Source organism: Conger conger, chromosome 1 (assembly GCF_963514075.1).
Source record: "Conger conger chromosome 1, fConCon1.1, whole genome shotgun sequence".
Classification (NCBI taxonomy): Eukaryota; Metazoa; Chordata; class Actinopteri; order Anguilliformes; family Congridae; genus Conger; species Conger conger.
This window is the reverse complement of record NC_083760.1, coordinates 19,412,097-19,440,023: the sequence shown is the minus strand read 5'-3', so window position 1 is coordinate 19,440,023 and position 27,927 is coordinate 19,412,097. Positions and strand designations below refer to the sequence as shown.

At 40.6% G+C, this 27,927-nt stretch overlaps 2 protein-coding genes across 4 annotated transcripts in view; one reads left to right on the top strand and one right to left on the bottom strand.

Moving 5' to 3' along the window:
- The first annotated feature begins 563 nt into the window (after nt 1-563).
- Nucleotides 564-6,543, top strand: LOC133106325 (uncharacterized). Its single transcript, XM_061216023.1, has 2 exons — nt 564-1,741; nt 6,090-6,543. Exons 1-2 carry the CDS (start codon nt 999-1,001, stop codon nt 6,091-6,093), a joined length of 747 nt encoding a protein of 248 aa, XP_061072007.1. The 5' UTR covers nt 564-998; the 3' UTR covers nt 6,094-6,543.
- Nucleotides 6,544-7,572: 1,029 nt separating this feature from the next.
- The window catches only part of LOC133108097 (coiled-coil domain-containing protein 9B), a 33,693-nt gene continuing 13,338 nt past the window's right edge, over nt 7,573-27,927 (bottom strand). For all 3 annotated transcript variants that reach the window (XM_061217522.1, XM_061217530.1, XM_061217538.1), the window contains 9 exons: nt 25,554-25,631; nt 20,245-20,429; nt 17,215-17,261; nt 16,004-16,054; nt 15,411-15,507; nt 13,953-13,983; nt 12,494-13,493; nt 12,317-12,399; nt 7,573-11,777 (listed from right to left, as the gene is read on the bottom strand). In XM_061217522.1, the coding sequence (XP_061073506.1) occupies nt 11,751-11,777; nt 12,317-12,399; nt 12,494-13,493; nt 13,953-13,983; nt 15,411-15,507; nt 16,004-16,054; nt 17,215-17,261; nt 20,245-20,429; nt 25,554-25,631 (1,599 nt within the window). In that variant the 3' untranslated portion in view covers nt 7,573-11,750. The remainder of the gene's footprint in view (nt 11,778-12,316; nt 12,400-12,493; nt 13,494-13,952; nt 13,984-15,410; nt 15,508-16,003; nt 16,055-17,214; nt 17,262-20,244; nt 20,430-25,553; nt 25,632-27,927) is intronic.

Sequence of the window (27,927 nt, the reverse complement as noted above, 5' to 3'; positions counted from 1 at the left end):
AAATCGTGTAGTCTTGTCCAGCAATCTGTTCTGTGCTTGGATAACTCAGAACATGCGTCTGAGTGCCTCCGACGGAATTTAGAAATGGTAAACCTAAATCTAAATTCGACTTACGTAATGTAGGACTAGGGTACATTAGATACAATAAGTTAAATGAGTACAAAAAAGTCCATTGACTCATCAAGTCTCAGGTTACAAGGGGCCCGTAAACAGGTCCTTAATATTCAATTATGACACAGCCAATTAAAGGTGGTATGAAACGATACCTACTTTAAAAAAGGGACGTGACAAAGCTATAGGAGAATGAATACCGTATCTTATGAATTGAATAAAACAATTACAAAATGCAACAAAATGGTTACAAAACAAAAGGTGTTATGGGTGGACGTGTATACTTGCGTATAAGACAAATACACATTCGTAAATAGTGGTCTTTAAGCAGTGTTTGTCTTGTAGGCTCGTTAGTTAATGTTGCCCTCTCCGCCGCTGCAGTCCCTTTAAGAACACTTGCCCGCCTCCCATCCTGTATGTCTGGTTGAGCTAGCCACTTCATTTGTTGAAGTAGACAGACAGTTGTGTACCTTATGATCTCACTTAATCGCTCTGATAAATCACATCGAACCCCGTATTGCGGATCCGTGATATCGCTTATTCCCTTGGAGTTTTCGATTTAATAAACGATTGTATTTCGGGGCTCAGGAGTTCGCGCATCCGGAAAAAACCCCAGAACGTAAGAATTTTTGCCTTTCCTCTTCTGCAGAAATGGAATGCTGCAATGGATTTCAGAGACAAGCCGCCGCGCTTTCCAGGTCGAGATGAATGAAAGAAAAATCAATTTTGCAACAAAATAGACAATCGGTTGAAAGTGTCCGCTTGTACACTTCTGCGTGTTTTTCTTTCTCCTCACCCGACACCTCGGTATTCTCTTGGATTGTGGATAATCAAAAACCTTCAAGACGGACGGGGTGGTGGAGCATCGAGGAAAAAACCGGGGCAAAATGAGGGAGCGGGACTTCATGCCCAACATGGAGCGGGGCAAACCTGCTACATACACCGGGGACAAAAAGGCTAAGATGGCTGCGAAGACAAACAAAAAGTGGGTGAGACTCGCCACCGTTTTTGCTTATGTGCTGTCCGTATCCTTAGCTGCAATCATATTGGCCATTTACTACAGCTTAATATGGAAACCGACGTCCGCTTCTTCGGGAGGAAGACCAGAGGTGCCGGAAGAAGTCACTGTGGCAGCTAACTTCTCTGCCACCAACATTAATGACACGGACGCAAATTCTACTCAAACTAGCCTCTACCTGATTAACGAAACCGTTTCGGAGGGGTCAGTGGCAAACCTGCGAGCTGAGCCACATATGAAAGTATTTCACTGGAAGGATGGAAACGATAAAGACGCAGAACCACCACATCCGAATAAAGGTAGCAAAGCGTCCCGACCTGCAGATGGTACAAAAAATAACCAAAGCCCCTCAGAGTCCACACATAATAATAGAGAAAAGAGAGAAGCGTCCAGGCTGGTCACTGCCAGTGGAATACAACATAATTCTCACAAAGGAGCTGCGGATGGTGCTCTGTGGGTTCTTAAACCTCCATCAAAGGCCCAAGCTACTACTACCAGAAGCCCACAAGGACTACAAAGAGGAACTGATAGTGGCCAGGCCCAAAAGGACTCGCAGAGTAGAAATCAGAAGGATTTGGCAGATGCGCACCAAGAGACGGATTCAATAGAGAGGTATTCTCCTTAGAGGAACTTATTTCTTACAATAACTGAAATGGACACAGAAGATGCTGTGAAAATGTGACGGGCATCAAAGCGCACGTAATTTCTTGATATGGCATATAAAGTACAATTCAAATTATGTATGGCAGTTATAATTATTATAACAATTATAAATACATATAAAAGCTTTGAACATGACCATTATTTTTATGAGCGACTATATTTTGTGTTATGACTTAAATAATATGTTATGTTCTGAAAGGTTGGCGTCAAGGTCGTATTTGACATCAATTTACGCTACTATTTTATTATTTTAACATTACATAAATGTATACATATAAATATATACAGAGGAAGAATGATTTTTGAATTAGAACATGTACATTTACAGCGCCTTTCAATGGAGAATGAGCCATGCAACGAGAAAGAGCTATTCACATTTAAGGAAAGGCTTTTATATTATGGTTCGTCAGACTATATTTAACTATACTAATTAATAAGGATTCGTGGCGTAGAGGAATCCGCATTGAGTTACGCTCAGGTATGTCCATATTAACCATGTAAATGTATTGTATTTGGTATTGTACATAGGGCAGAAGTTGTACATGCTCCGGCTTGAATGAAGTTTAGCAAGATACGATACTTTTTCTGAACACTATGTACAATAGACATATATTGCGCAGAAAATAAACGTCCTTGTAAAAATGCACTGTTGCTTAGGTTTTGTAAGAAATAAAATGCAATGCTTGTTTATGATAGAAACAATTTTAATATTAAACGCAATATTATTTTGATTGATACGAAATGTGTATTTATTACATTTTGGCGAATGATCGAGTGTGAGTTATGGGCTTTTGGATAAAGCCAGGCGAGTACCAATTTGACAATTCACAGTCAATACAGTTACTGAGATTTAAAGCCATTTGGTTTTACACAACTGTTTATTACACAGGAACACAACAAAATAGTTTAATGTTTGTAGCCTACTGTCGGTCATCCATGTCAGTTTCAAAATAGGTGTAAGTCCTGATAAAAACATGATGGTGGTCTTGTTTACGTTGTAACAACTGGCATGTTAGGAGGCGTTCCTAACAGCGATGCTCAAATTCAAGAGGAAATCGTTTACATGTACTGTCGGTTTTGTGTAAGGGAAGCTGTATTTGTGCATCTGCAAGCAAATAATGTGGCTATATTTTGAAAAGGGATTTAATCCTGTGTTTCTAAAGCTGATGCTGTTAACATAATTAGAACAATATTACAAACAGATACAATAAAAGGCTACTCTCCCACCCATGAACAAAAACATTGAATGGTTTGTCCTGCAGTTGTAAAGGAAAGGAATTATTCACATTACTGTAAACAATAGTTTTACAATAGCTTTTTCTCTGGGTGCATTCATTTTTACTTTTGACACATTTTGAGTGAATTTGGTACATGTTTCAATAACCAAAGGGATTCTCATTGATACCAACCCCGTTTTTCAGCTCGTATCAGCACAGAGTCAAATGCACTGATCTGATTCTGAGTCACTCAGCACTCTGCTGAACGTGAAGAAAAATCATGCCGGCATAGTTCCTTATTTATGTTTTCCTGGAATTGTTTGTGAAGGCTGTAGGCCTACATTGATTGAAACTGTAGTTAAACTAAATGATGGAGGAACACATTATGTAACAGTGCACCATTTCAAACCACCCTTCTCCAAGATGCGGTTTCACAAAGTGCCCTGCTATTTTCTTTCTGGTTGTCAACAGCCATACAGCTATAGTGAAAGTAAAATGCATCCATAAACACTACTGGAATGCAACTTGTCACTGAAATGTCACTGAGAGCTAAGGCTGTGCCAGACTATATAGGCTTTACTCATAGATACCCACATTAAGAGCCGTCCTTGCATCGATAGTAAGAAAGCGTCACTTAAAAATGTTTTTGCATATCAAACATTGCGCTGTTAGTGATCTTATCGTATACATTTAGAATACAAAACGTTGATCACGTTTATTAAACAGCAGAATCGCCTTTTATCTAAGCATGCTGTTACAGTGAACAACAGTTCAATTCTAATTTTTCATGATGGATAAAAGGAGACTGCCATTGATAGATGAGTAAATCAAATCTGATAGCTGTGAGGCTACCTATTAGCTGAATCACTACTCATGTCCAGTTCCCCTGGGAAAACGGCTGACCTTTTGACTTCTAAGACCCCAGCCTCAGTGACTGCAGCCTGTGTGGAAAGTGCAGCTGTACTGTGCGGTCATATGGCCAAAAAATGTGAGGTTGGCTGAGGCAAAGCCATCCGGTTCATCATTCTCGTTTTATTATAAAACCAATCATCGGTTCAAAATTAATTCTGGCGATTTGTGTTAACGTGGTTAAAGTAGTTCACGGTTTGGCTCCATTATTGGCAATTTAGTATTCGATTACACATGAAGATAAGCAGTGGAGCAGGTCTGTCAACCTCATGTAACAAATACATTTAAAGGGGCAGAACCTTTCTGAATAAATGTGCAGGCCACGATAAATATGTGGGATAACGCTATAGGCTGTTCTGTCCGTTGAAACTGGAGTGGAGGACATGCAGAGATGTGAGCCACAACAACAAAGCTAAGATCAATAGGGACCAGGGCACAGTGGCAGTAGTGCTTGTACAACATCTCACAATGCTAGGAAAGGGCCCACAGGTTACAGCAGCATCAGAGAGGAGTTCAGTCTGACCTGACCGCGATGAATAATGAAGAAAGAGTGGGTAGATATATTGCATGTTCACTGCTATGAGACCAATCATCGCATCTTGCAGTGGGTAGCAGATACTTTTGATTGGTTTAAATATGTTACTGTCTGACAGTTTAATAAAAAGTCCCCCTCCCATGACTACCTGACCAAGCTGACTGACAGACTGTTCATATTCCCCTTCCGGCCTAGCCAGGGACAGTGGGAGGAAGGCCAGTCCTAGTTCAGGTGTCAGCGCTGACCCTGCACATGGCAGGAGTCCAGGCTGGAGTCAACGGCTTCCTTCCCACTCATCGACTGCAGTCAATCTGCTAATAACTGCAGAGAGACCCGGGACATGACTGACTAATCAGAAGCACAGTATGACGCTGGGCAAAACAACTCAGTGACTGAAATACCAGTTACTTAAATCGGTATTCACAGAACCATCCACCGATTGGAAATGATTCGATTTGTATGGCCATATCCCTGCCTCCATCATGTTACGTATAACCCTGTTAACATAGCTGAGACTCAGATACTTTGTTTTCAGGATTCAGATTGCTGTTCATCTAATTACCCAAGTCAGAACCCATCCTGCGATACTGTATCTGATGGTTGCATATGAACATTCACTCACTCAGTGATTTATGCTGAAGAAGATTGTATAAGTGATGAGCTGACAAAATTACCACCTATTGGGCAGCGGTTGTGGGCACTTTGTTTCCATTCAACCCCTACTCAGTACAATTGCCTGGCATCCACCCAGCTGCGGATACATTAGAAAAGAGCTGTAAAGATGTAATGTTGGTCAGGAGCAGCAACTCCACAGGGACAAAAGAAGTTAACTGGGGCATGAGTAATCAACTGACATGTTCTGGAGAGAGACCTTTCTGCCTGTCATGGATGGCAATCCTACAATTAGGAGTGAAATGTGATGATGTGATTGGATGGGCCACATGTCACATTGGGGAGGCAAGTCTACAGTCGCAAATCTGTTTGTAAACCCTATGGTATCTTCAGCTGACTAATATGATCAACTATCCACCACTGATTTCCATTTAATAGCATGTGAGGTGACATAACCTCACGCTTTTGTTGTAGCCCTGTCTCAGGGTTAAGCTCACATTTACCTGTTTTTAAAGGTACACCTGTTTAACTGCAAGATAATTAACTCTAGTGTTAAACCTGTGTGCAAAAACATGGCTGCAGACCTATTATAAAGAATATATTTAGCAACATAGGAGGCCCTGCTGTGCTTTTCCTTCAACCCATAAGGTCAAGAGTCAGGGAAGCAGTCAGGTCTACTGTACAGCCCAGCAGGTCCCGAAGATGTTTACCCCCTATGGATAGCTCTGTAGATGTGTACCTTCCATGGATATCTCTGCAGATGTGTACCTTCCATGGATATCTCTACAGATGTGTACATTCCATGGGTATCTCTGTAGATGTGTACCTTCCATGGATAGCTCTGCAGATGTGTACCTTCTATGGGTATCTCTGTAGATGTGTACCTTCCATGGATATCTCTGCAGATGTGTACCTTCCATGGATATCTCTGCAGATGTGTACATTCCACGGATATCTCTGCAGATGTGTACCTTCAATGGGTATCTCTGTAGATGTGTAACTTACATGGGTATCTCTCTTCCAGATGAGACTCCCTGGTCTCAGCTCTGGCCAAGATGCCTTTCTTCTAGCAAATACAGTATGCACCATAATGGCCCTTCCAACGGATCCCTACTCCATCTGGAGGGAGATGGTCGTTTCTGAGGAACTGAGGGCCAGTATAATTGAGGAGACATGCAGTAAGTGTGTGACATACGAGATCTCTGCAGGAAGGATATTTCACACCGGAAACCCGCAAGGCAGCAGATGATACAGGCCCGAAGGAGAAGGCCAAACCAGCAGCATGCCGTTATGAAATGTGGGTAAGAGAGGGGAGTCTTTGCGAGGCCATGGAAGAGATAATTAAAAGTATAACACTCTGGTGGGAGGCAAGAGCTTTTTGCACAGGAGGCCCAGGGAGGGAGCTTCATACGGTATTAATAAGTGAACTCCCACAAGCAGGCCACTTAATTAAAACACATTAGACCACACAACGCTACACCGTCTTCCTACTGAATACAAGAACAAATCATCTCCAGTGTTTTAAGTTTTGCTCATGATCTGGGAGTAGTGAAATATGTCTTATTTTATTAGAGAAAGTACTAAAGATGGTCATTAAGTCTATTTTCCACTGAATGTGTAAAAATAAAAACCTTAAACCATTTTCCTGAGAAACGATTTTTGTCGTAAAGTCATATCAGACAAGAACGAGCTCAGCTCTGCCTGAAATGCGTGGTCTCTCATGATTTTGACCCGACCTGTTGACTTCGGCTGCTGAGCATCCTCGATGTCTCTCTCATTATCAGTGCTCCAGCGATACTGTAGAGCTTTCATTCAACAAAATAACCACACTAGACGGCGGCATTTCTAATATCCTTTCGGCAATGAAAAGCCTGTTTAGTAATGAGCTGCATATAGATAAAGTGCAAGAAAATCCAATCTTTGAAAAAAAAAGTTTGAAACAACTTACTGACCAGTTTAGACCAGCTCTGAGGTCGACATTGGTTTAGCTGGTTGCCCAGCTCATACCCAGCTCGACCAGCTTTATAACCAGCATGGCCAAGCTGGTTGACGAGCTCAAACCCGGCTAGACCAGCTTATGACCAGCTTGACAAGCTGGCATAGCTGGATTTTACAGCAGGGGAGGGAAATGGGATCCAGATGAGAGATGGTTAGCTGCTGTCAGACTTTGTTCTGATTCAAGACTTCAGTTAGACAAAAGAAAAAAGAAACCAAACCGAAAATTTACTCTTACAGTTTTGCTTGCTCTTTGGCAATTTTGATGTTATTCAATGCAGCAGATGACAAAGGGAAAGAATATCAGGTGAAACAGATGCACCTGTCCTCATGCAAGCCAAAAGGCAGGATAAATTAATTAAAAGAAAATAAATAAAGGCCCATTTTAGTAAAGGCCCATCAAAAATTGTACAAACCGATTGCTGTAGGTTAAATTGACAGTATCAGCAAAATAAATTTTCTATTCCCAAACAAACACAAACACACATACACAAACACGTGTGCTACTATATTTTCATTTCTATTTTACTAAGTAGAAAGTACAATTAACCCAGTGAGAAACGAACACATTTTAATTTAAAAAATGCAATAGAAATGTAATGTACAATACATAAATATTTCAGAATGCCAAAGTGATACAAGTAAGATTTACAATTTCAAATGCTTTTTGTTGAATTAGCAAGTGGCATTTCAGTAGTATTAATGTAATGATCATTTAACACATTCATTATAACTTCTAAGGAAAACATCAAGAACACAACTCTCTTAAAGTGCTGCATCCTAACGTCTCTACAAAGCAAGACAACATGAGCCTGAGTGAGCACTAATGTATTTCCTGGAGATTACAGTATTCCTATAATTCATGTATCACTACTTTGTAATCTTTGTAATCAATAATCACATTCAGTAAAAAACATTATTATAATTGGTTCTCAGTCCAAGAAAAGCCCAAAATTCAGAAAGCTGGCATCTCAAAGAGCTTGACTTGGGACTGGCCACACAGACATTACGACATACGTAGCTGTTAAAGGGAATGATTTGAGAAGACTGCAAGATGAACTGAATCCTGTGCCAGCATGCCTTCCTCGGGGGGAGGAAGCCATGGGTGTTGCCATGGTGTCCAAGATGAGGCTCTGGAAGGAGTTTGTCTCACTGCACTCTATGTCATTGTAATCAGATGTAAATCTATCTTCTCTCTTCTCTTCTTTAGAGGAACGAAATAAAAATGTTTTTCACCAACCATTTTTAGGGGACTGACTTGCGGGAGTAATGTTTTCCATTGTCGCTGAACATTTGCCATTCTAAACTCAAGGACTCCGCAAGGTAAACAAATACAGTCATTTTATTTCAGTTGTGCTACTGTCGTCTAAATATTGAACATTATTTCAAGATAGAAACAGCATCTGGAAAACTTCATTGTGAAAACAGTAGCATGAACTGCAAACGCTTGAAAGTGAAAGACACATTATAAATTGAGAGTGACACAAGTAGACGGTAATCTATGTCTCAGAATCTGATAGCACTATCTTCAACCGCATGTACAAGCGGGGGACAAAATGCATTTCCTGCCTATTTTACAATATCATACAGGTACAGACAGCATAATGAGATGATGGCCATCTATTTGAAGAAAGGCAGGCTATGCCTTGGTTTTAAATGTATCGATACAATATCAATTTCAAATGTATCAGTATCAAACCACAGCTTTTTCTGAATACCGATTTGTACTGGACTTGCACACCTCTCGGTATTTCAGTATAAATGTGTGACAATGCTTCTCTGGTTTGAAATCAGGCACATAAGTGTCCATTCCCATAGGATCAATTCTGTTTGGGTCAAGAGATATTGTAAGGCCAAAGAAGATATGTTGTCACCCAAGGGAGCAGCCATACAGTATGTGTGATTGTAATCCAATTAATTTCAGTCGGCAAGGCCATTACCTGGGTGCTATGACTAAAAACACCTAGAGATTGCGGTCAGGTCGAAGCATGCTTGCTTATCTCCTCAAGAATTCTACCTATGACATGCAAGATACATAAACAACAATGGCTATCATCAAGGTTTATAGGCACTGAATTGAAGAATGCTTGCAAGATGAAATACCTGCCACAGTGAAACTTCAGCACTAAAGGGTAAAGGAAGAACATTCAGTTTGATAAAAGACCCTGGATTTATTTCAGCTGTCACCCTTAAATGAAACAAATATCGCTGCTAAATAAATAGTTTTAAACAAGAATAAAAAAAACGTTTTTCTTTTCAAAGCATGTTTATTTTTGTTGTGCTTAGTAATTTGAACATGTAAACAAAATTTCACTGCATGTATTATTTTCCATTTTAATTTTCTATTTTCCAATGAAAATTGATTGCTTGTCTTGCTGCAACAAACATCCTCATGTGGCAAGGAGCTTCAGGATTAAAATTAGCCTAATATGTGGCTGGCCCACTGTCTATCATTTCAAGTGTTCACATATATGTAAAATTGCATATGAAAATATTAAAAGAAAAAGAAAGTGCTTGAGAAATATTTTTCCCATTTTTATATTAAGGCTCCATCAAAGTCTGCAAAAAATGAATTTGAAAAAATAAATATGTGAACTGCAAAGATTAAATATCCAAACATTTTTTTGAAACATAAGTTCAAACCATTTTCAATATTTACAACAAATCTTTAAATGGGCCAAATAAGACATTCTGCTGTCCAAATGCAGACCCAGAAAACAACATTGATGGTGTAATATATAATAAAAGAGTGAATAGTAGCTTATAGCATAGCCAAACAAAAATGGCCTAACACATAATAAACATAATTATAGAAATTGATAAACAAATAGACAACTTGTCAATATTTTTCACTCAAGTATTTTTTTTTTCAAATGGTTGGGGAGACCGGGGAACAACCCAACACTTTTAGGTTTTCTCTATATTAAAAAATATATGCACATATTAGAGCAAGTATTTTTCATCAAGAAAGAAGATACATGTCTTTGCTATGACTCTAGACCATCATCATAGTTCTAGAACATTCCGATTACAGCTCAGTAGAAAGTAGCGAGAGTGAAACTGTTCCAACATTTCTTAAATTTTTCATCTGATAATTGTCCTGTATAAAGGGTCTATATCTTATCTATACTAACCGCATATGACAACATTAATATATAATGAATGTGTCACCATTCTTGCACAAATGCAGCAAAGCAACATGCCCTGTGTTAAGTTTGTGCCCCGGTCTCCCCAACAAATGCTCTGGGACATAAAATATGCCAAATTTCAAAAGTGCTTGTCAAAATTCAGATCAAAACAAATTAGAAATGTACATTCTGACAAAACTAATCTGAATACAAATTCAGAAATCTATAATTAAATGTTTAAATAATAAACTACACTTTTTTAAATATAATTGCATCTATAACAAAAAATAGTTTTTTCTACAAAGTCAACCATGAGTGAAAGATATATTGAAAAATAAATACATAGTTCATATCTTAACCTCACAGTTCTCGACTAAACTATTCAGTCTTCGTACAATTATAGGGAAAGGCATTGCTTGCATACAAATACAGGCAAAATAATAATAGTTTTGTTGTCTGTACCGTACAATCTGATTCATTAGCAAATAATGTATTGTACTGTAAATTTAACATTTCAGTACCAAAGAATCAGCATCAGCATCAATCCTAACAAAACAGGGGAATGACACTCTCAAAACAGATGTGTTAAAAACAACACATCCTACATAATTTCTTAATGTACGTCTATGTCTAGTTAAGGACAACACACTTTGTGTTACCTTCAACGGCCTGTGTTAAAAAAGTCTCCCACACAAACTGTATGTTTGTAACACAAAAGTAGTAACACAAAAAGTGTGATATTAACAGAGAGTTAAAATGATTCAATATTGAATTCTGAAGGCACCAAAGGCCATTCTCTGAATAATTAACAGAGTTTACTTTAAACCGCATCAATCAGTTTACATGTACAGCATATCAAATTTAATCGTGTTGATGAAGTAAAATGATAATTTGCATAAATTAAGCAAATTGACACTTCACATTAAGCAGATTTGTTTGCTTTGTATATCAAATCACTTTTTCTATGCTTTTCTCTTATAAAAACATAGCAGTATTTTAAATTACCAGTTCCCTTCATTCAAGTGCTGCATGTAGCTTAGTTGCACAATTTATTCCAAGAGTCTCTACTAAAATAGCCAGTTACTCTAGCAAGAACACTGAATAAGGCTTCCAAGGAAACAGTGAAATCCAAGTGATTTGCTACAGTATATGACTACAACACTAAGCATTAATACTTTAATTAGATTCAGCTAAATAACAGAAAATAAAGTGCTTGTATTAAATGTTTGGCCAAACCCAAACAGCAGAAAAGCAAAATATCAACCCCTACACAGTGTGTTTCCAAATCGCAACTTATTATAATCAGGATTGTTTTGCAGAATTACGGTATTGCACCATGTTGATGAAATGATATGACCAACACTATGTCTCTGCTCACTGCAGTGCCTACATACACAGCATGATTTAAAATGTAAAAAAAGTTACACAGAGCATGGGACAGCTCATACCACATGATACAAACATTTATCCGTTTTTTTTTAGCTTGTTTTGGTTTCAGTTGTATTTTGTCCTAAACCGCAATGAACAAAAGTAAAGGTAATGAGCTTTTCCATGTTCAAATATTAAACTATTTTCCCATTTTCTTTCACCTGGAAGACAAAAAGCACAAGACGTGGTTTCACATAGTTGTATAACAGTAACAATGTCAGACAATACACAGATCTAAATTACATGGCAAATTAATTAATTAGATCTCCCTCAGAACTAGAACTGATAATACACTACTTATATTACCTCAGCGCATAAATACAGTTGAGTATTTCAGGGCTGGAGTCAATTCCAATTAAATTCAGTCTGTTTAGGAAATGAACTGAAATTCAATTAATTCACTTTAAATTCCTCACTGAACAGACATTTTCATTAATTTCCTGTACTGACTGAATTGAAATTGAATGGACCCTTAACTCTGGGGTTTGTACTTGATCACTTACTGAGTAGCTGAACTAGCCATACAAACTGGACCTGGCCCCTCAGTGCAGCAATGTTGAAATTGTATCATAAAAATCTGCAATGTATTTTTCTCCAAAGATGCACCCCCTCCAGTGCTTTCCTTCCTCCGCAAAGCACAAAGTGAAAATGAGAGAGTTAGACTGTATTTATCTCTTCTAACTGTCTGTATATTCCTTACCTTGGCGTTGCTGGTCTCATGATAAGATTGCGGTGCTCCAGAGTCTAGGGTCATTACAGAGAGGCTGGAGTTGATCATCTCTTCTGAGGAACGGACAGAACCACAAGCTTCGAGTCGGTCACATTGTTTTTAGATACGTGCACTTATAAATTAGCTATAAAGGAACTGTGCTGGTACCTGGGCTTCTGGCGTTCTTCGAGTGTTTCAGAGGCTGGTGGGCGCTCTCCTCTGGGAGAGAAGCAGAGTCTCCGTCCGTGGCCCTCTGACCCGTCTCTGGCTCGGGAGGAAGACCTTGCGGTTCGTCCTGTTTCTGTTCGACCATTTCAGTTTCAGAGGCGTCCTGTGGCTCTGGTCCAGCAGCGTGACTGACCACCGCCACACTGCTAACAGGGGCACTGCTGTGGGGGAGGTCAGAGGCCTCCTGGTCCCGTTTCTGGACTCCTTCACCGGCGGGTCCCCTCAGGCCTGACGCCAGGGTCTGCTTGGCCTCCTCTGTCACCGCCGAGGGAGACGGGCCGACGTGTGAACTTCCTTTAATGGCTCCCATCACCTCAGGCTGGGGGGGAACTGGGCTCGGTGCAGCCTCTGCGGGCGCCTTGGTCTCCTTGACGTTCTCTTCGGAGAAGCGGACCTTTTTTTCAGGAGACCTGCGTGGTATCGGAGCCTTTTCTCCCTGGCTGGCAGCTGGAGTTCCAGAGCCTGGGTCCGCAGAGTTGTTAGCCCCACAGCCTGGGTCAGAGGCTGTGTTGTTAGCCCCAGGGCCTGGGTCAGAGGCTGTGTTGTTAGCCCCACAGCCTGGGTTAGAGGCTGCGTTGTTAGCCCCATGGCCTGGGTCAGAGGCTGCGTCTTTAGCCCCATGGCCTGGGTCAGAGGCTGTGTCATTAGCCCCACGGCCTGGGTTAGAGGCTGTGTCATTAGCCCCACGGCCTGGGTTAGAGGCTGTGTCGTTAGACCCATGGCCTGGGCCAGGCTGAGGGGCTACCTCGTCTCCCACAGGGTGATCTCCATCAACAGCATCGTTGGACCCTGCTTCATCAGCACCCACAGTGCCTGTGTGCAAGCCCTTCCCAATTTCCTCCTCCTTGCTCTCCTCCCTCGACTTGGGGCTCAAGTCCACCTCCGGCCCAACGAAGGCATCCAGTTCCTCCAAAAATTCTTCAAGGCTGGTCTCCATTGTCTACAGGAGCAATAAAGTAAAACTTAATCCTAAACGCCCATTCAGCTTTCAGAGATGTTTGAGTCTCTCACGAGGGACAGATGTGAAAAGTCTTTATTTCTATCTTTTTAAGTCTCCAGCACCTGTGGTGTTCATAGTCAGGAGCGCAATACTTAAAAATGTTTGTTTGAAATCTTTTCTCAATCTCAAGCTCAATCAAAGAAAGCATCTGAATGCAGACACTGCAGCATCTGAATCATCTGCACCTCTTTAATCATGGAGGCTTTTCCACTCTCTCCTCTAAGCCTCATATCACAGATTCGTACAAATATATAACATGAAATGTGTGAACCTCAATGACAACCTACAGTACATAGCACTAGTTGAGAAATATAAAAAAGTATGCCTTGACAATATTTACTGACCATAGAAACAAGCACGCATAGAGAGTTAAACCCAGACACTGGATCGATGACTGACCTGTGCGTCATCTTCCTCCTTAGCATCCCATCTGAAATCCACAAACAGTTCAAATTAAATGACAAGGTAATCAAGTAATCTATTTCAAAATAGCCATTTCATCCACCAATCACCGAACCATTCAACCAATAAAATGAAACAATCAATACACCCCCATCAGTCAATTAAAGATTTTGACAACTTCCTCAAGAGAACTGGACTCAAGGATATGGCGAATATAAGCCCTAATTCAGCATTTCTTATATTCTTAGTTTTAAAAGTAATCAATGGCTTTTCAAAAATACAAACAATAATGATGAATATTGATAAGAATTGCAAGACTGGAATAGACACGGCTGAGCACAGATTCCTGCTGTGGAGTACACATATTGTGTGTGCTGAACAGTTAGGTCTACTGTACGAGCATAAGAGCCTTGAGTATTCAGCAGCTGCACCAGTCCCCACCACCACTTCCCCACGCTCTTCCATTAGATTCAGTGGTCCATCTAATAACTGGAGCGATCGCCCACCCCAGCACATCCCAACTGCTCTCCGCCATGTCATCCACATCTCCACTGAAGAGAGCTGCCACCACCAGCAGCTTCATTTGCACAAGCACCACTGAGAGAATTTGAAAGCGTTCGAAAGGCAGCGCAAGAACAAATGAGCCATTTTATGCACTTTATATAGGTCTCTGTAAAAGAGAAAAAGTTCATAACATCATATTTCTCCCAGATTATTTGTGGCAGTGACATAAAATCTTCACAATTTATCAAGTTAAAAAGCATGAAAATATTCCTTTGCAGTGAGCATACAGAAAGTCCCTGGAAACAGGGGAGGGCCAGCACAACCAGACCTGACTCCTGTGCGACATTCTAAAGCCCCCCGATGGGATCAGTGATTCAGACACTATGAATAGTTCCTATTTTTACCACTTCAGGGCAAACATGCACCTGGAATCAAGACACAATGATGAACCCTTTCAATGTATGTTTTTAACCAACACAGAGATTATTCAATTAGATTATTTGATCAAAGAAATGAGGACCAGAAAACAACATTTTCACTTGCGGGATGAAATAAATGTTGACTGTGGTAGTAAGCAAAATATACCAGTTACAAGTAGTACTAACAATTGACAAACTTATTAAAATATGTTACATGAGCAAATAACCACCATCAAAATTATTTCTATCATGTTTCATGAAGTTGTTTGATTACTGAAGACAATATCTATTTTGCATTTGTTTCAGTATATGGCTTCAGCATAAGTTGGCATGTAATCAAATATCACTTATGTCTCACTAAAAAGCACTTACTCAAGGCCCAAGAGCTGTGCTGATTGTATCACGGCTACACCAGGGCTTTAACCACCAACCTTCCGGGCGCCAGTCATGCACGTACGTTAGTCACTACACTCCAGGCTGCCCCATATGAGGGGGGGGTGAGGTGCAGTACAGGAGCCAGGGAGCCACTCACCTCCTCGCTCTGCCAGTCAGGCGGTCCTTGCCCTTGGCTTTGCTGCCGACCGCTGGCATGTTTTTGCCGCCCTCGTCTCTGTTCCGGTACGGATGACCTGGCAGAATGTGAAATACCTTTTGAGATGAAAATATTTTGGGCTGTTCTCCATTTCAAACTCTCATTATTTAACGCTCTTTAGGCTAAAGCTGAGATCAAGGTAGTTTTGTGTCACAGTTAATAAAGATGCTATTTTGGTAGCATATCAATTGGAAAATATGCTGTTCTGCTGAACAATTCACCAAACAACAATTCACTTAGAACACACCTGTCTCCAACGACACAATGCAATATCAATGTGCTTTTTTAAAAACACAAAATCATCATTCATCAGCTTGTGAGTAACCATGTATCTAAAGGAACTGAAGGTGAAAATATTACTTCATTATGTTATGTTATATTATACTAGTACATTAACAACCAAAATCCAAGTAGTAACTGAATTCATAATTTTAATCAGCTTAATTTTTTTTTCTTTTTTCAGCTTTTTATTAGGGTATACAATCAATCAAATACCAAGAATACATGAAGTAAAATACAGGTGTGATGTTTACCCTGTGACTCCCCTGTGCTTCTTGACTGACCCCTTCTTGCATTCCTTCCCCCTGAGAACATAAAACGACAGGGTCTGTGGCATACTCAAGTCATTCCCCAGTAAAGCTGCAAAGCAAAAACAATTATAGTACAGCCTTTTATGCATAAACGCTTCATTTTTTCTAACTGTAATAAGACAATCCATTTATGCAAGTAACAAAGGAGGTGTTGGAGATATACTGGGAGATTAACTGGCTTGAATAGGGGCACCTTCACTGATTGTGTGATGTACAGTATATGCATGACTGATAGTACTACACTACCAAGCCTGGAAGTGTCTGGTCTTATTCTATTCCCCGGTCCTCTTGTAAACATCAAGGTCAATGGTAGAGGAGAATTTGTGAATTACAAGGAATGAGGATAGCTGGGGAGAGATGCGCACAAGAATATTCGGTGATGTCTACTGATATTTTTTAGCTTTTGTATTCACTGTATATTTTTCTGAGTTACATTTATATCTTGGTTGATTTTTTTTTGCTACGTGTTGAGCGTATTAACTGCTTTCAGAATAATCAATATAGCTATTAGCTAATGCCAATGCGCGAACAAAAGAAATGGATGAAATAAATTGAATGTGCCATGTACTGTGCTAGTTGACAGTAATATATTGTTTTAAACACATAAAGCAAAAACTAGAGCTGATAGAGGTGTACCTGCATTATAATTATTACCATGACTATTATGATGATAATTATTATTATTGATAAGAAATAACTCCAATATAGCATGTCGATCTTGGGTAAAGAACACTAACTTCCTGGTAACTTGGCATAGTGGTGTGCTTGTGGCATGCTTTTGTTGTTTTTTCTCCTTCAGGCTGTCCCTCAGAAAATGTTGTTGATGTTGTAGCTTTCTAACAGTCAGTGACAGATCTGTAGTGCATTCTTGAAACACAGGCAAATCTACGTATCTTAAAGCTGCAAATGTAGGACACTAAAATGAAACTTGAAAGATGCTTCTGGGGCTATAAAATATATCGATGAGTTTTATTAAAATGGATGCTATGGTGACATCTTAGCATTGATTTTGTGGTAGGAAATTGGACCCATTTTCTCAGCCATGCAGATTCCCCTGGGCAGTACAGGAAATATTGACCATGTATAGACTGTAGTGTTGCTCTGTACGCTTGCTAAGTATTAGGTGTTTACTCATTTTTTATGAGAATTCTCACCTCTTTTGTTCCCTCGTTCACTTTCTCCATGAAATCTGTCACGAAACCTGCAAAGAGACAATCTAATTACAGGGAATAAGTCCCCCTGTTAACAGCAGGCACAAGTAGTACTAGGACTACTGTATTTCTACTACTCAAGCGGCTGCACCATCAAGTGCAAACGTATACAAACAGTAACCCTGGCTCTTCAGACCTCACTGGAGGAGGACGTTTGCTTCCTGAATCAGTGGGATATATTATTCTTTTCAGTCTCCGGCGCATCATTAAACCACTCCAAATAAGGCAAGGCATTCCAATCTGCACTAAAAATAGCCCCTCTTCCTTTGTCTCACTTGCTTCTAATGGCCTCAGTTTATGGCCAATGTATCCAAGTGTCAGCCGGTTCTGAGAAATTAAAATGTGAGTGTTTCTGAAGATGTAGAGAGGCTGACATAAAAGAAAGACTGTCTGCTGTTAGCTACGCACAATGTGAAAGTGACAGAAACAAGAGACCATTCAAATAGCTGTACTGCAGTGCTACTTAACTTCAATAACACACTAAACGTTATACGTCATAATTTGATTATATTTCTGTTTATAAACTAGCGGTTTACCAAAGAAATGTACCCATCACTGGCCTGCACTCGACACTAATGCACTCTGCAGATAGACATGTTTGAGCCTGCTTCACGGTGTTGTCCGTGTTAAACTGCTAAGGATGTGCATTGCTGCTGACTTTGGTCAAGGAGGTCAGTGCTACAAATTATAGCACCAAATTATAAAACTGACATATGACTACAATTCAGGACATCAAGTAGCTTAGGGCAAATTGGATGATTTATGAGGCTGCAATTCTCTCAGTTCCCATTATGTTAATTGTTACGTCCATTGAGGTCAAATGCAGTAAATGCAGTGCATTGGCTTTCTTGTAAACACTACTTCCATCGAAGTCACATCTTAAAGTTAGTAAAAGCAAAGCTAGCCTCATGTTCACAGACGAGACAGCCTGTCTTAGACCACCAGAACACAAAATATAAATGTTTGAAATTAGGCAAGAGTTTCAGAAGTTGCGCTGAGACTGCATTGGGGCATTACTGTGTCCTATGCTTTCTTGCCGTTTTGTGCATATTAGTCAGGGTGGAAACGATCTGCAAAAGACAGGAGATAGCATCTGGAAACAGTCCAAATGCTGACAAAGTCAAGCCTCAGTCCTTTCGATCTGATCTGTTTCACAGAAGATCCATCACTGTGTCAGTGTCAGTAATTCCATCTGATTTAATAAAGTTTAGACATGTCAAGGCCAGAAAAATTGTTATCCATCACATTTACAAATAACCTGCTGAGTAAAGAAAGAAAAAAAGACTACATAGAACCATACCTTTTAAGGAAATGTTTCGTTTTGGGCTACAGTACTTTTTATTACCATGCTTTGCATGTGAATCTGTCTCTGCGATTCTTCAATTTAAAATACAAAGTACTTATCTACTTGTCAACCAAGGAGTGATGTGATTCTAACAGGAATACTGATGTGGATAATAGCTTCAAGTTAAAGCTGTCCGTCTGCACTTTAACCTCAATTTCATTGTTTAATTTCAAATCCAATGTGCTGGGGTAGAGACAACATAACCAAAATGAAATTGTGTTACAGCCCAAAACTTTTGCATAAACTAAAATATGATATAGCCTTATACATGAATATATGATAATTAAGCAGCATTCAATCACCCATGGGAAAAACTTCAGCATTCTTTAAGCGTAATTTGAAGTATTCTAAAGCTTAAAATAGCGCTCCTCAAGTACACTTCAGTTCACTTTTGTCCCCTCATTTGCAGTGATGCACAAGCAACATGAATAAATCCTGTATTTTGAAATCACATTCCAGCTATCAAGAGAGCAAGCACAACATATTCCAGGTAAATTGGCCGCCCATAAAAACATGGGTGTAAATGTGCACTTGTATTATTAATGGCAGATGTTAGGCAGAAGCAGGAGAGGCAGTCCCATTGCCATGCAGGTGTACCCGAGCAAATTACGTTCTGCATTAGCCAGATGAAAACCTCCAACAATAATGTAATGTTTCATCATGTGGACAAGTCTTCCTTCCCACAATCACAGAATGGATGATGATGATTTCTGACATACTGGAAAAGCTCCAATACCAGAACAATTCTGAGAATAATAAACTTGTGTGAACTTTTATATTAATATTTCCAACCCAATTTCCCATTTCCATCAACAAACCAATTCTAAGCGCTGCTGGGTGGCTCATCCTGCTAATGCACCGTTGTATTGTTTTGGTGGGCCACACGGTCCGGTATGGAATCTGGACCATAGCAGTGCTGACTATGGCCAGTGGTCTCGCAGGGCGAGGCAAAAAAAAAAGGTGGGTACGGGGTATTCCATATTGTGAGAAAAACGGGAGACGGTATTAAAAAACAACAACTTGGATTAAACTTATTGACAACAAATAGCAAAAAAAGCTAATGTTTAAATACATTTTAAAAGAACCCACCAATCCAAATGTGCTGTGTTGTCAGCTGTGTACTTCTTTGCTCTCTATACTTTATCTCAGAAGAGTGGAAGAGGTCCGCTATGGATGGTACCTGAGATTCCTTCCTTTATCCAAACATAGTGGTGATTAGCTCAAGCCTGTCACTGACTGGAGACAGATTTAGCATCTCCTTCCTCAACAGAGAAATAAATGACCCCCCACTGAGACTACCACGACTCTCCATTTATCTTTCAGCGCACGCATATGACCAGCAGCAAGCATTAATAAACCGACGACCAGCAACAGCCATGCGCAAACAGCCTGCTAATGCGAAATGACAAAACAGGACCACCAAAAAAGCATGCAAGAAATCCTTTTTTTATTTAAATTATAACTAATTTAGAATTTAAATTATGACAAAAAAAAAACATGAAGAGTCCAAACAGAACAGCCAAACATGGAAAATCTAGAACGCTTTCCAGGTCAATATATACACAGCAAACTTGCCTACGATGGGTGGGGAAAAAAAAAAACCCAAAAAAACAAAAACGCAGCCTTACATATTCTCTGATTTGTCCATGTCCCACGCTCTCCTCCACTGGCCCTTGGCGTTTTTGTGGCGGGCGACGCGCTCGCGGTCGATCTGCTCGCGCTCCTTCTTCCAGCGCAGGTACTCCAGCTGCTCCTCCCTGGAGGTGGGGACGGTGAGGTCGGTGTGGCTCTGCAGGTCAGGACCGTCCACGTCCTGGGAGGACGAGAGGTAGGACACTCAGGCTCCGCTACAGATACTTAAAGGTACAACAGGTAAGATTTTTGTGTAAAAACATTGTTACGAGACCATTGTTGACATGCTGAGTCACCCTCTGCCTGTGTTTATAGCCCTTTGAATTTCAAAATGTACAGTTGACGGACTGACACATTGTATATCTGTACAATAATTCAAGCTCATTGGTGGAAAATTGGTTCTATTTGCCACAGCCAATGGTGTGGGGTGGGGAGGGACAGATGCGGATAGAGATGGAGCAAAGGTAAACAGATAAGGAGAAGGGAGCCATTTTGACATCTCCCATGAAGCTCACATTCAGAGTTTTCATTTTAGGCCAACAGGGTGGCAGTATACCAACTTGTAAACGTATGGAGTCCCACAGTACAGACAAATGAGGTTTACGCTGGGATTCTTTTATCCCAGAATGTGATTTCAATATATTTTAAGATGCAAGATACATTTCTGTGTAATCACACAAAAAAAGGTATTATCGTATTTTGAATAATGCCTCATCTTGGGCTGATAAGGGTTTGATTCAATTAATACTAACAATTATTACTAGTACCTGGCTATGGTAATGTAACCCTATGAAATTAAGGGGGGGCAGGTGCCTATTTGGTACACTTACACTTTGCCGGTGTGCGACAATGAACATCTTTGTATCCACTTTATTATCCAACCACTTTCTTTTAATTTCCGAAAAGTTTCGCCTGCAGTGACATGCTACCACTCTACAAATTTCCTTTTATTGGTTATGCCAGAACTATTTCCAACAAAAACTAGCCCGTCTGGTCTCTACCTCTGTAATGAGGGTCTCAATTTCACACTCTGAGAAGTTTCTCCTTGTTTTGCGGTCTGACTTCTCCATTTCCCCAGGAAACTAATTGGAATGACAAACTGACTTATATGCATATCATACTCCACACCGGACAATCCGTTAACTATTTATGGTAATTGCAGGAGTTAATGGGGCAGGATACAAGGCTCATGCACATACAGTTTTAGTTGAGTTTGAGAACACTGTGTGCAGATGAGCAAAGTTTTATAAATGAGGCCCTGGTCACCGTAAAACACTCAGAAAAGAAGGATAACGGTCTGTATTTTTCCCTGCATCAGAAGCTAACAAGCATCTGCAAGTCTGGCAGGAGACTTCTCACATTTATTTACAGTTGTGATGCATGTTTGGTCCCTCAAATCTGAAGATGTTCTGGGTTCAGCTCTGCAGCACAAATGGCCACTTGAAATATCTCAATTGAGCTGCGGCTAAGTTGGATCAGTGTTAACCAGGGTTAGATATGAACCCTGGTAATACCCCATTTCCCTCCCTCTTCCTCACCCTGCTCTGCCTCTGTTTGAATGAAAACTGCAGCAGGGGCACCTTGGCTTTTGCCCTGTGGTGGGCGGCCTGTAGCATAGTGACTGGGACATGCAAGGTTGGCAGGTCTAATCCCGGTGTAGCCACAATAAGATGCGCACAGCCGTTGGGCCCTTGAGCAAGGCCCTTAACCCTGCATTGCTCCAGGGAGGACTGTCTCCAGCTTAGTCTAATCAACTGTACGTCGCTCTGGATAAGAGCGTCTGCCAAATGCCAATAATGTAATGTAATGGTGGCCTCTCCCAATGATGTCACAGAATGCTTGTGTATTGAGCGTCCCATGAGCTCATCACACTGACTGCCTGTTACTTCTTTGAATAACAGGGTTACACAAGATAACCAAAACATTTGTTGTGGAGGCAGAAACACTGGGGGGTTTTCAAGACCAGGCTTGTACGGGGTGAGATAGTATTTAGCTTTTAGACAAATTAAGCAGAAGGTACACTTTAGTGGTAGGTTATGGTATTTCTGTATTCATACTGCACACGGCAAGTATCCAAAGGATCTAGGCTGAAGAAAAACTTGTTTTTGGGTGAATATATTATGTCTGAGCGTGTGTGAATATGACTATAAGACACTATACATGTATGTGTTTCTGTATGATATGAATGTGTGCAAATGTGCATAATATGCATTGTGTATGTATATGCCTGCCTATGTGTACCTTTCTAAGCGGGTGTACTATGAGTATGTGCATGCACTTGTCTGTGCACGCCTGACCATGAATCCCAAAATGCCCTTGACCAGGAGGTGAAACCACTCTGACAGCAGATGAAGTTTGTGCTCAGCAGGGATGCCAGATGATCTCCGGCAACAAACCCTTGCTTTACAGCCTAATCCTACTGCACCAAAGGATCTAATTGGAGGACACTTGCCAAAAACCAGTCATAGTTCTGCCCTTTCTCCATAGCAACGGAAGAGTCATGAGAACAAATCGCAGATAGTTACAGTTTACATAAACAGTGGTTGTGATGTCACAGAGGGACCCAACACACCACTGGACAGCCTGACCTTTCAAAATGGCGCCCTAATAGCTCAACACCATAGGGCACAGTCATGAGAGAGCTAAGATAATCTATATCCCACCATGTAAACAATGAGTCACAGAGGCTGAATCCAAGGACCTCTGCCAAACATCTGTGAGCCGTACCCTTGAGCAGAAACGGGGCGTAGACTAGACCTTCGGAAGACCAGATAAAAACAAAAACGATTTTGAAGAAGCCTAGAAAATGAAAGGCCTGCCTGCTCCGACATATCTTTTCAGTAATTTTATTACAGTTCACGCAATTCTTTCTAGGGCTCCTACCGTACACCTCTTACATAACCCGTACAGCCATTTCCTTTAATTAACAAGCTGCTTATTACCACACATAAGTACCCCATGTTCGCTTGATGAGTCTCACAGCTGCTACGTGCAAAGTTAATGACTGTTCATTTACGAAAGTCAGCAGTGACCTCTTTTATGTTCAGGGGAAGATGAAATGAGCAGAGGAATCAGGAACTGCTGTGTGGAGGGCAGACAAAAAGCACCATCATCTTCGCAAGGTCACAGTGTCAGGGTTTGAGTGAGTGAGCATACAGAGGGATCAGAGGGATCAGAGAGAGAGAGAGAGAGAGAGAGAGAGAGGTTGAGGTAGAGACAGAGAGAGAGTGAGAGAGAGTGAGAGAGAGAGAGAGAGAGAGAGAGTCAGAAAGGAGGACCGGGGCGAGGAAAAGAAGCGATAAAACAAGAGGAAGCGTGAGGTGATGTTTTTCTCAGGAGCGAGAGCCAATCAGGAGCAGGTAAACAAGAGGCCCTCCAGCGGGCGGCAGAGAGGCGGGAGTCCGTGCCCTCTGTTTTCCTCCTTCTCCATCAGAGCCCAGGGACAAGAGGACACACAGGAGAGCGCGCTTCATGTGTTGTTCCTGAACCCCCCCCTCACCCTCCCTCCCTCCCCAGCCAAGCACACACTGCAGTCCCTCACCAATTAGAGCTTTCAATTTCCTGTCCCAGCGGGAGCGACATCTCACCACAGGAAGGGCAGAGAGTCGCATAAGGAGAGGAACAACTTCAACCAGCATTAAGGACAATTAGCGCATGCGAATATGTGTATACATGTTGCATTCACGTATGTGGTGTGTGCACCACACACCACCACGTGCTACATGACAACGCAGTTTCAAGTGCAAAATAAACAAATAAATAAATAACTAAATAACTGCCCTTTCTTAGTAAAATACTAAGACCAGACCATTCAGTTACAGTATGTCTCTCAAGTTGTCTTGGAGGCCGTCAGGCAGTTTGTCTCAATACACACCAACACTGCAGTGTCAGGCTCAGGCGGTTGGCAACGACCATTAAACCCCTCAATGCGCCTTTCTGAAAAACAAGCTTACGGTAGTTCAAAATGTTTTGCTCGGAGCATGAACGTCAATAAATAGCGATTAGCTGTACTGTCAAAAGGGAAAAGAACGTCCCTCTTATGCCACGCTGGCTCTTTGAAAAAGCGCTGACACGGTCAGATTCGTTTTTTTTTTTTTACGGTCTCCAAATTCGATGCGAGTAAGAATGCGCCGACTCGAGCGTGACACGGTCCGCTCTAATGTAGCTGACTTGCTCTTCCCCGGCTTTAGTGCTTCTGCCTCCTAAATATTCAGATACAGGATAAACAAGGAATGCACTTCCCACTTTCGCAGCATTTTATCGGGAGATAAAATCAATGCTAAATACAAGCCTGTAAGGACGTAGACACACAGGACTATTTCACCTGAGTATGTTAATTTATTTGGCCTTTTCACTGTACAGTGAAACACAGGGTCACATTAGACACAGGGTCTAATGTGAAGTGTATCAGAGCGATTCTATTACTCACCGTTTACTACTGAAACAACATCCAGTACTGTAGATGCAGTGTACAACACTAATGAGCTCAGTGAAGATGAAGATGTATCGTTGCAGGCCTGCAGTGTCCATGAAGCTACTAAATTCACTTCTCTTACTTTGCTCAATAACTACTTACACTGTCCAATGCCTTCCCCATTCATTTCTCCTATACCACTGTGCTGCTGCTACAAATCACAAAACCATTTGGTCATTGCCAGGTTTGTTTGCTGATGCATTATGGCGGTCAGTGCTATGCTAAGCTATTATACTGTATGGTTTAATACTAGCTGCACATAGGTCCAAGGCTGCAGGGTGATAACCTTTGCCCAGACACAAAGAGCAAAAGGAAAATCATGGCTACATTTCCTCCAAACAATAAGTTAAACAAAACAAGTATTTCAGTCTTATATTTAGAATTACAATCTTATTTCTATTAAGTGTTTTGCTAAATACAAAAAAATATTGCAGATTAAGAGAGGCAAACAAGATTTGCCAATGGGGAAAAAAAATTCACGCAAGCTAGTCTTTTCTACTTGAGATAAAAAATTTAAAAAATATTTGAAGTCTCATTACAAGACTAAAACTCTCAGTAGGACTTTTTCTGCAGTGTATTTTGGAAGGGGTTCAGAATAAGGGCAAGCTAAAACACAGGGCACACAGTGAACTGAGCATCTGGGACACAAGAGCAGAGAACATTGCATATATCTGGCGTAGCATACAAATGACTCCTAACCAACGTGAAGCCAAACAAATCCATTACACTTCGCTTCACATCAAGGAACAAACAAAGTGAAGTTCTAACCCCAAATGTATAGGTGCCTTTCAGGACAGCACCTGAGCACTAATCAGGGAATCTGTCTCTTACCTTGTAATAGGGGTCACACTCAGCCAACCACTGGCTCTCTTCTGTCAAACCCTGCCGCTCCTGCATCAGCTCATCCTCCTTCAGAGAGAAAAATCACAGACATGACAAACGAGGTCGTTGCGGGGTCAGGGTCAGCATGTGCTCGTTTTAATGGGCCCTTCTGCTGTAAATAGCATTAGCTCTCTCTCCCAGCATGTGAGGTTAAGTCATTCCTGACAGAAGAATGATGATATCTCTTGAAGAAATGGTATCTACAGTATGCCCGTCTCAGCACTGAGAATGACGGGTCCTATGAATGATGTATTTGGAGGAGAGAGCGAATACAATCGAAGGGCTATATATGTCCGACATCGCTGTCATAACGAACAAGTCAATACTGTTCCTTATCTAAAACAAGTACCGTCTTAACAGAGTGTGAGTGGATATTCACAGACACATGATTATACTAAGAATCATCAGTTCGTTGTTACCAGTCCCTCTTGTTTAATTTCTAATGCGGAACATTTTCTCACTTCCTTTTATTCTACACTTTCCTATTTCTATTCAAGACCAGGGAAGGAACAGGAAAAAGGCATAAGGAAAAGAAAGAGACAAACAGATATCTCACTAAAGGGAGTAAGTAATTGAAAGTAAAATGTTACTGGTTGAAACCTAAATGCAGACCTTAATAAACTATCCACCGTGCACTGCTCTTTCGCTGGTTTATGTGTGCCTATTTTTTGGCCAAACATGGTATTGAAACAGTTTGGTTTGTGAGACAAATCAAACCAAAGAGCTCAACACTGCCATCAAGTGGACAAACTGTCAACATTACAGCCACAGGACTGTGCTGAGATTACAAACCGCACTGCACTTACCCTTACAGGCTCAAAGCTGTTTCTAGCCTCGGAAGGTGCTGAGACATTACTTTTGATTAAATTTTTTTTTTTTTTTTTTTTTTTTTTTTTTTTTTTTTTTTTAATCAAGTACCCATTCATCGCACTTAGCTAAGCTTAGATGGAAGAAAATGGGAGTTTGTAAAATAAGACACACGGCAAAATGTGTTACATCAATCCATATTGGAATCATGAGCCTACTAAGCTAAAGTTGAATTAAAACTGCAGGGTTCTCCCCAAAGAATATAACAGTGGCGGTGTGCCTCTGAGTACAGAAAATAGTGGCCCATGTCACCCGTATGTCCTACCTAGGTAAAACCAAGAGTTGCCACCCGTACAGGATTTTCCGGGATCGTTTTGGATCGCCTATCCTGGAAAAAATTTATTCCACGAAATGTTCCGGAATCAAGAGTATTTTCCAATATTGCATGCATTGTTGTTGTTTATGAAGCACAGGCTGCTTCTGTGTTTTGCTTCTGTTTGTGTTCACAGCGTCGTTCTAAATGAAAAAGTAACCAATCAAATAATTTATAGATTAAGAATGCATTTTAATTGGTTTAGATTCAGTGGTGCCTCGTGAGCTCAGAATTGGTGGGGCACAAAACTTTCCTTTAAACTAATCATTGACCTCATTCAATCATCTTGATTAACAAACGTTTCAATGATGGGGCTAATCAATTAACCATTAAGTAGCCTAGTCAGCACTTATCACAAAAGATGCAACACCCTGTTATCTACCGCGTTAGCTTTCAGAATTACCAGCAATACCAGTTTACAATCTACGCATTGCAGATCATTTCCGAAGGTCTAGTGAGTGCGCCTGCAGAGAAATAAGTCTACATGTGTCCGCAAATGTTGATAATGTCTAAATGTTGATAAAATGTGCACGATTTCGTAATGCAAATATAATGAAATGCATAAGGCATAGGCTATTAAATAATAATACCTAATTGGGGAGAGCTGGCTATATCTGACGGTACTGAGTATTTTGTGAATTCATCGTTGTATTGATAGCATACTCAAGGAAAAGCAGGGGAAGTCTCTGCCACTGCTTAGTGATTAAAACTGATTTTTGTAAATTGTATTCATCATTCAACACGATGTGATGAAGCCGCGTGTTAATTCCCGATTGATTAGTCAGATAATCGACAGATTTGTTAATCAAGGAAAATTAAAGAAAACGGTTTGAGATCAATGATTGGTTTAAAGGAAAGTTTTGCGCCCCACCAATTATGAGCTCACGAGACGCCACTGTTTAGATGAAATATTCCACCTAGCGACAACTGTTTCGGAAAGGTGCATAGCCTACTGAAAAAGTAATCATAACTAAATCAAATCAGGTAGTGGCGATAATGATAATAGGGTTTAATTTCATTCCCATTTTCACTATTTGATAAAACACTTGGCTCTCTTATCATTTATAGAGAGGGTGTCAATGGCCGTTGTTTTTTATTTCCATATTGATGTTTCATTTTCAGTTCTTTTAAAAGCAGTGACTG

What these genes read in the sequence shown, in the direction of transcription:
- LOC133106325 (XM_061216023.1), top strand. Translation starts at nt 999, where the DNA reads ATGAGGGAGCGGGACTTCATGCCCAACATGGAGCGGGGCAAACCTGCT.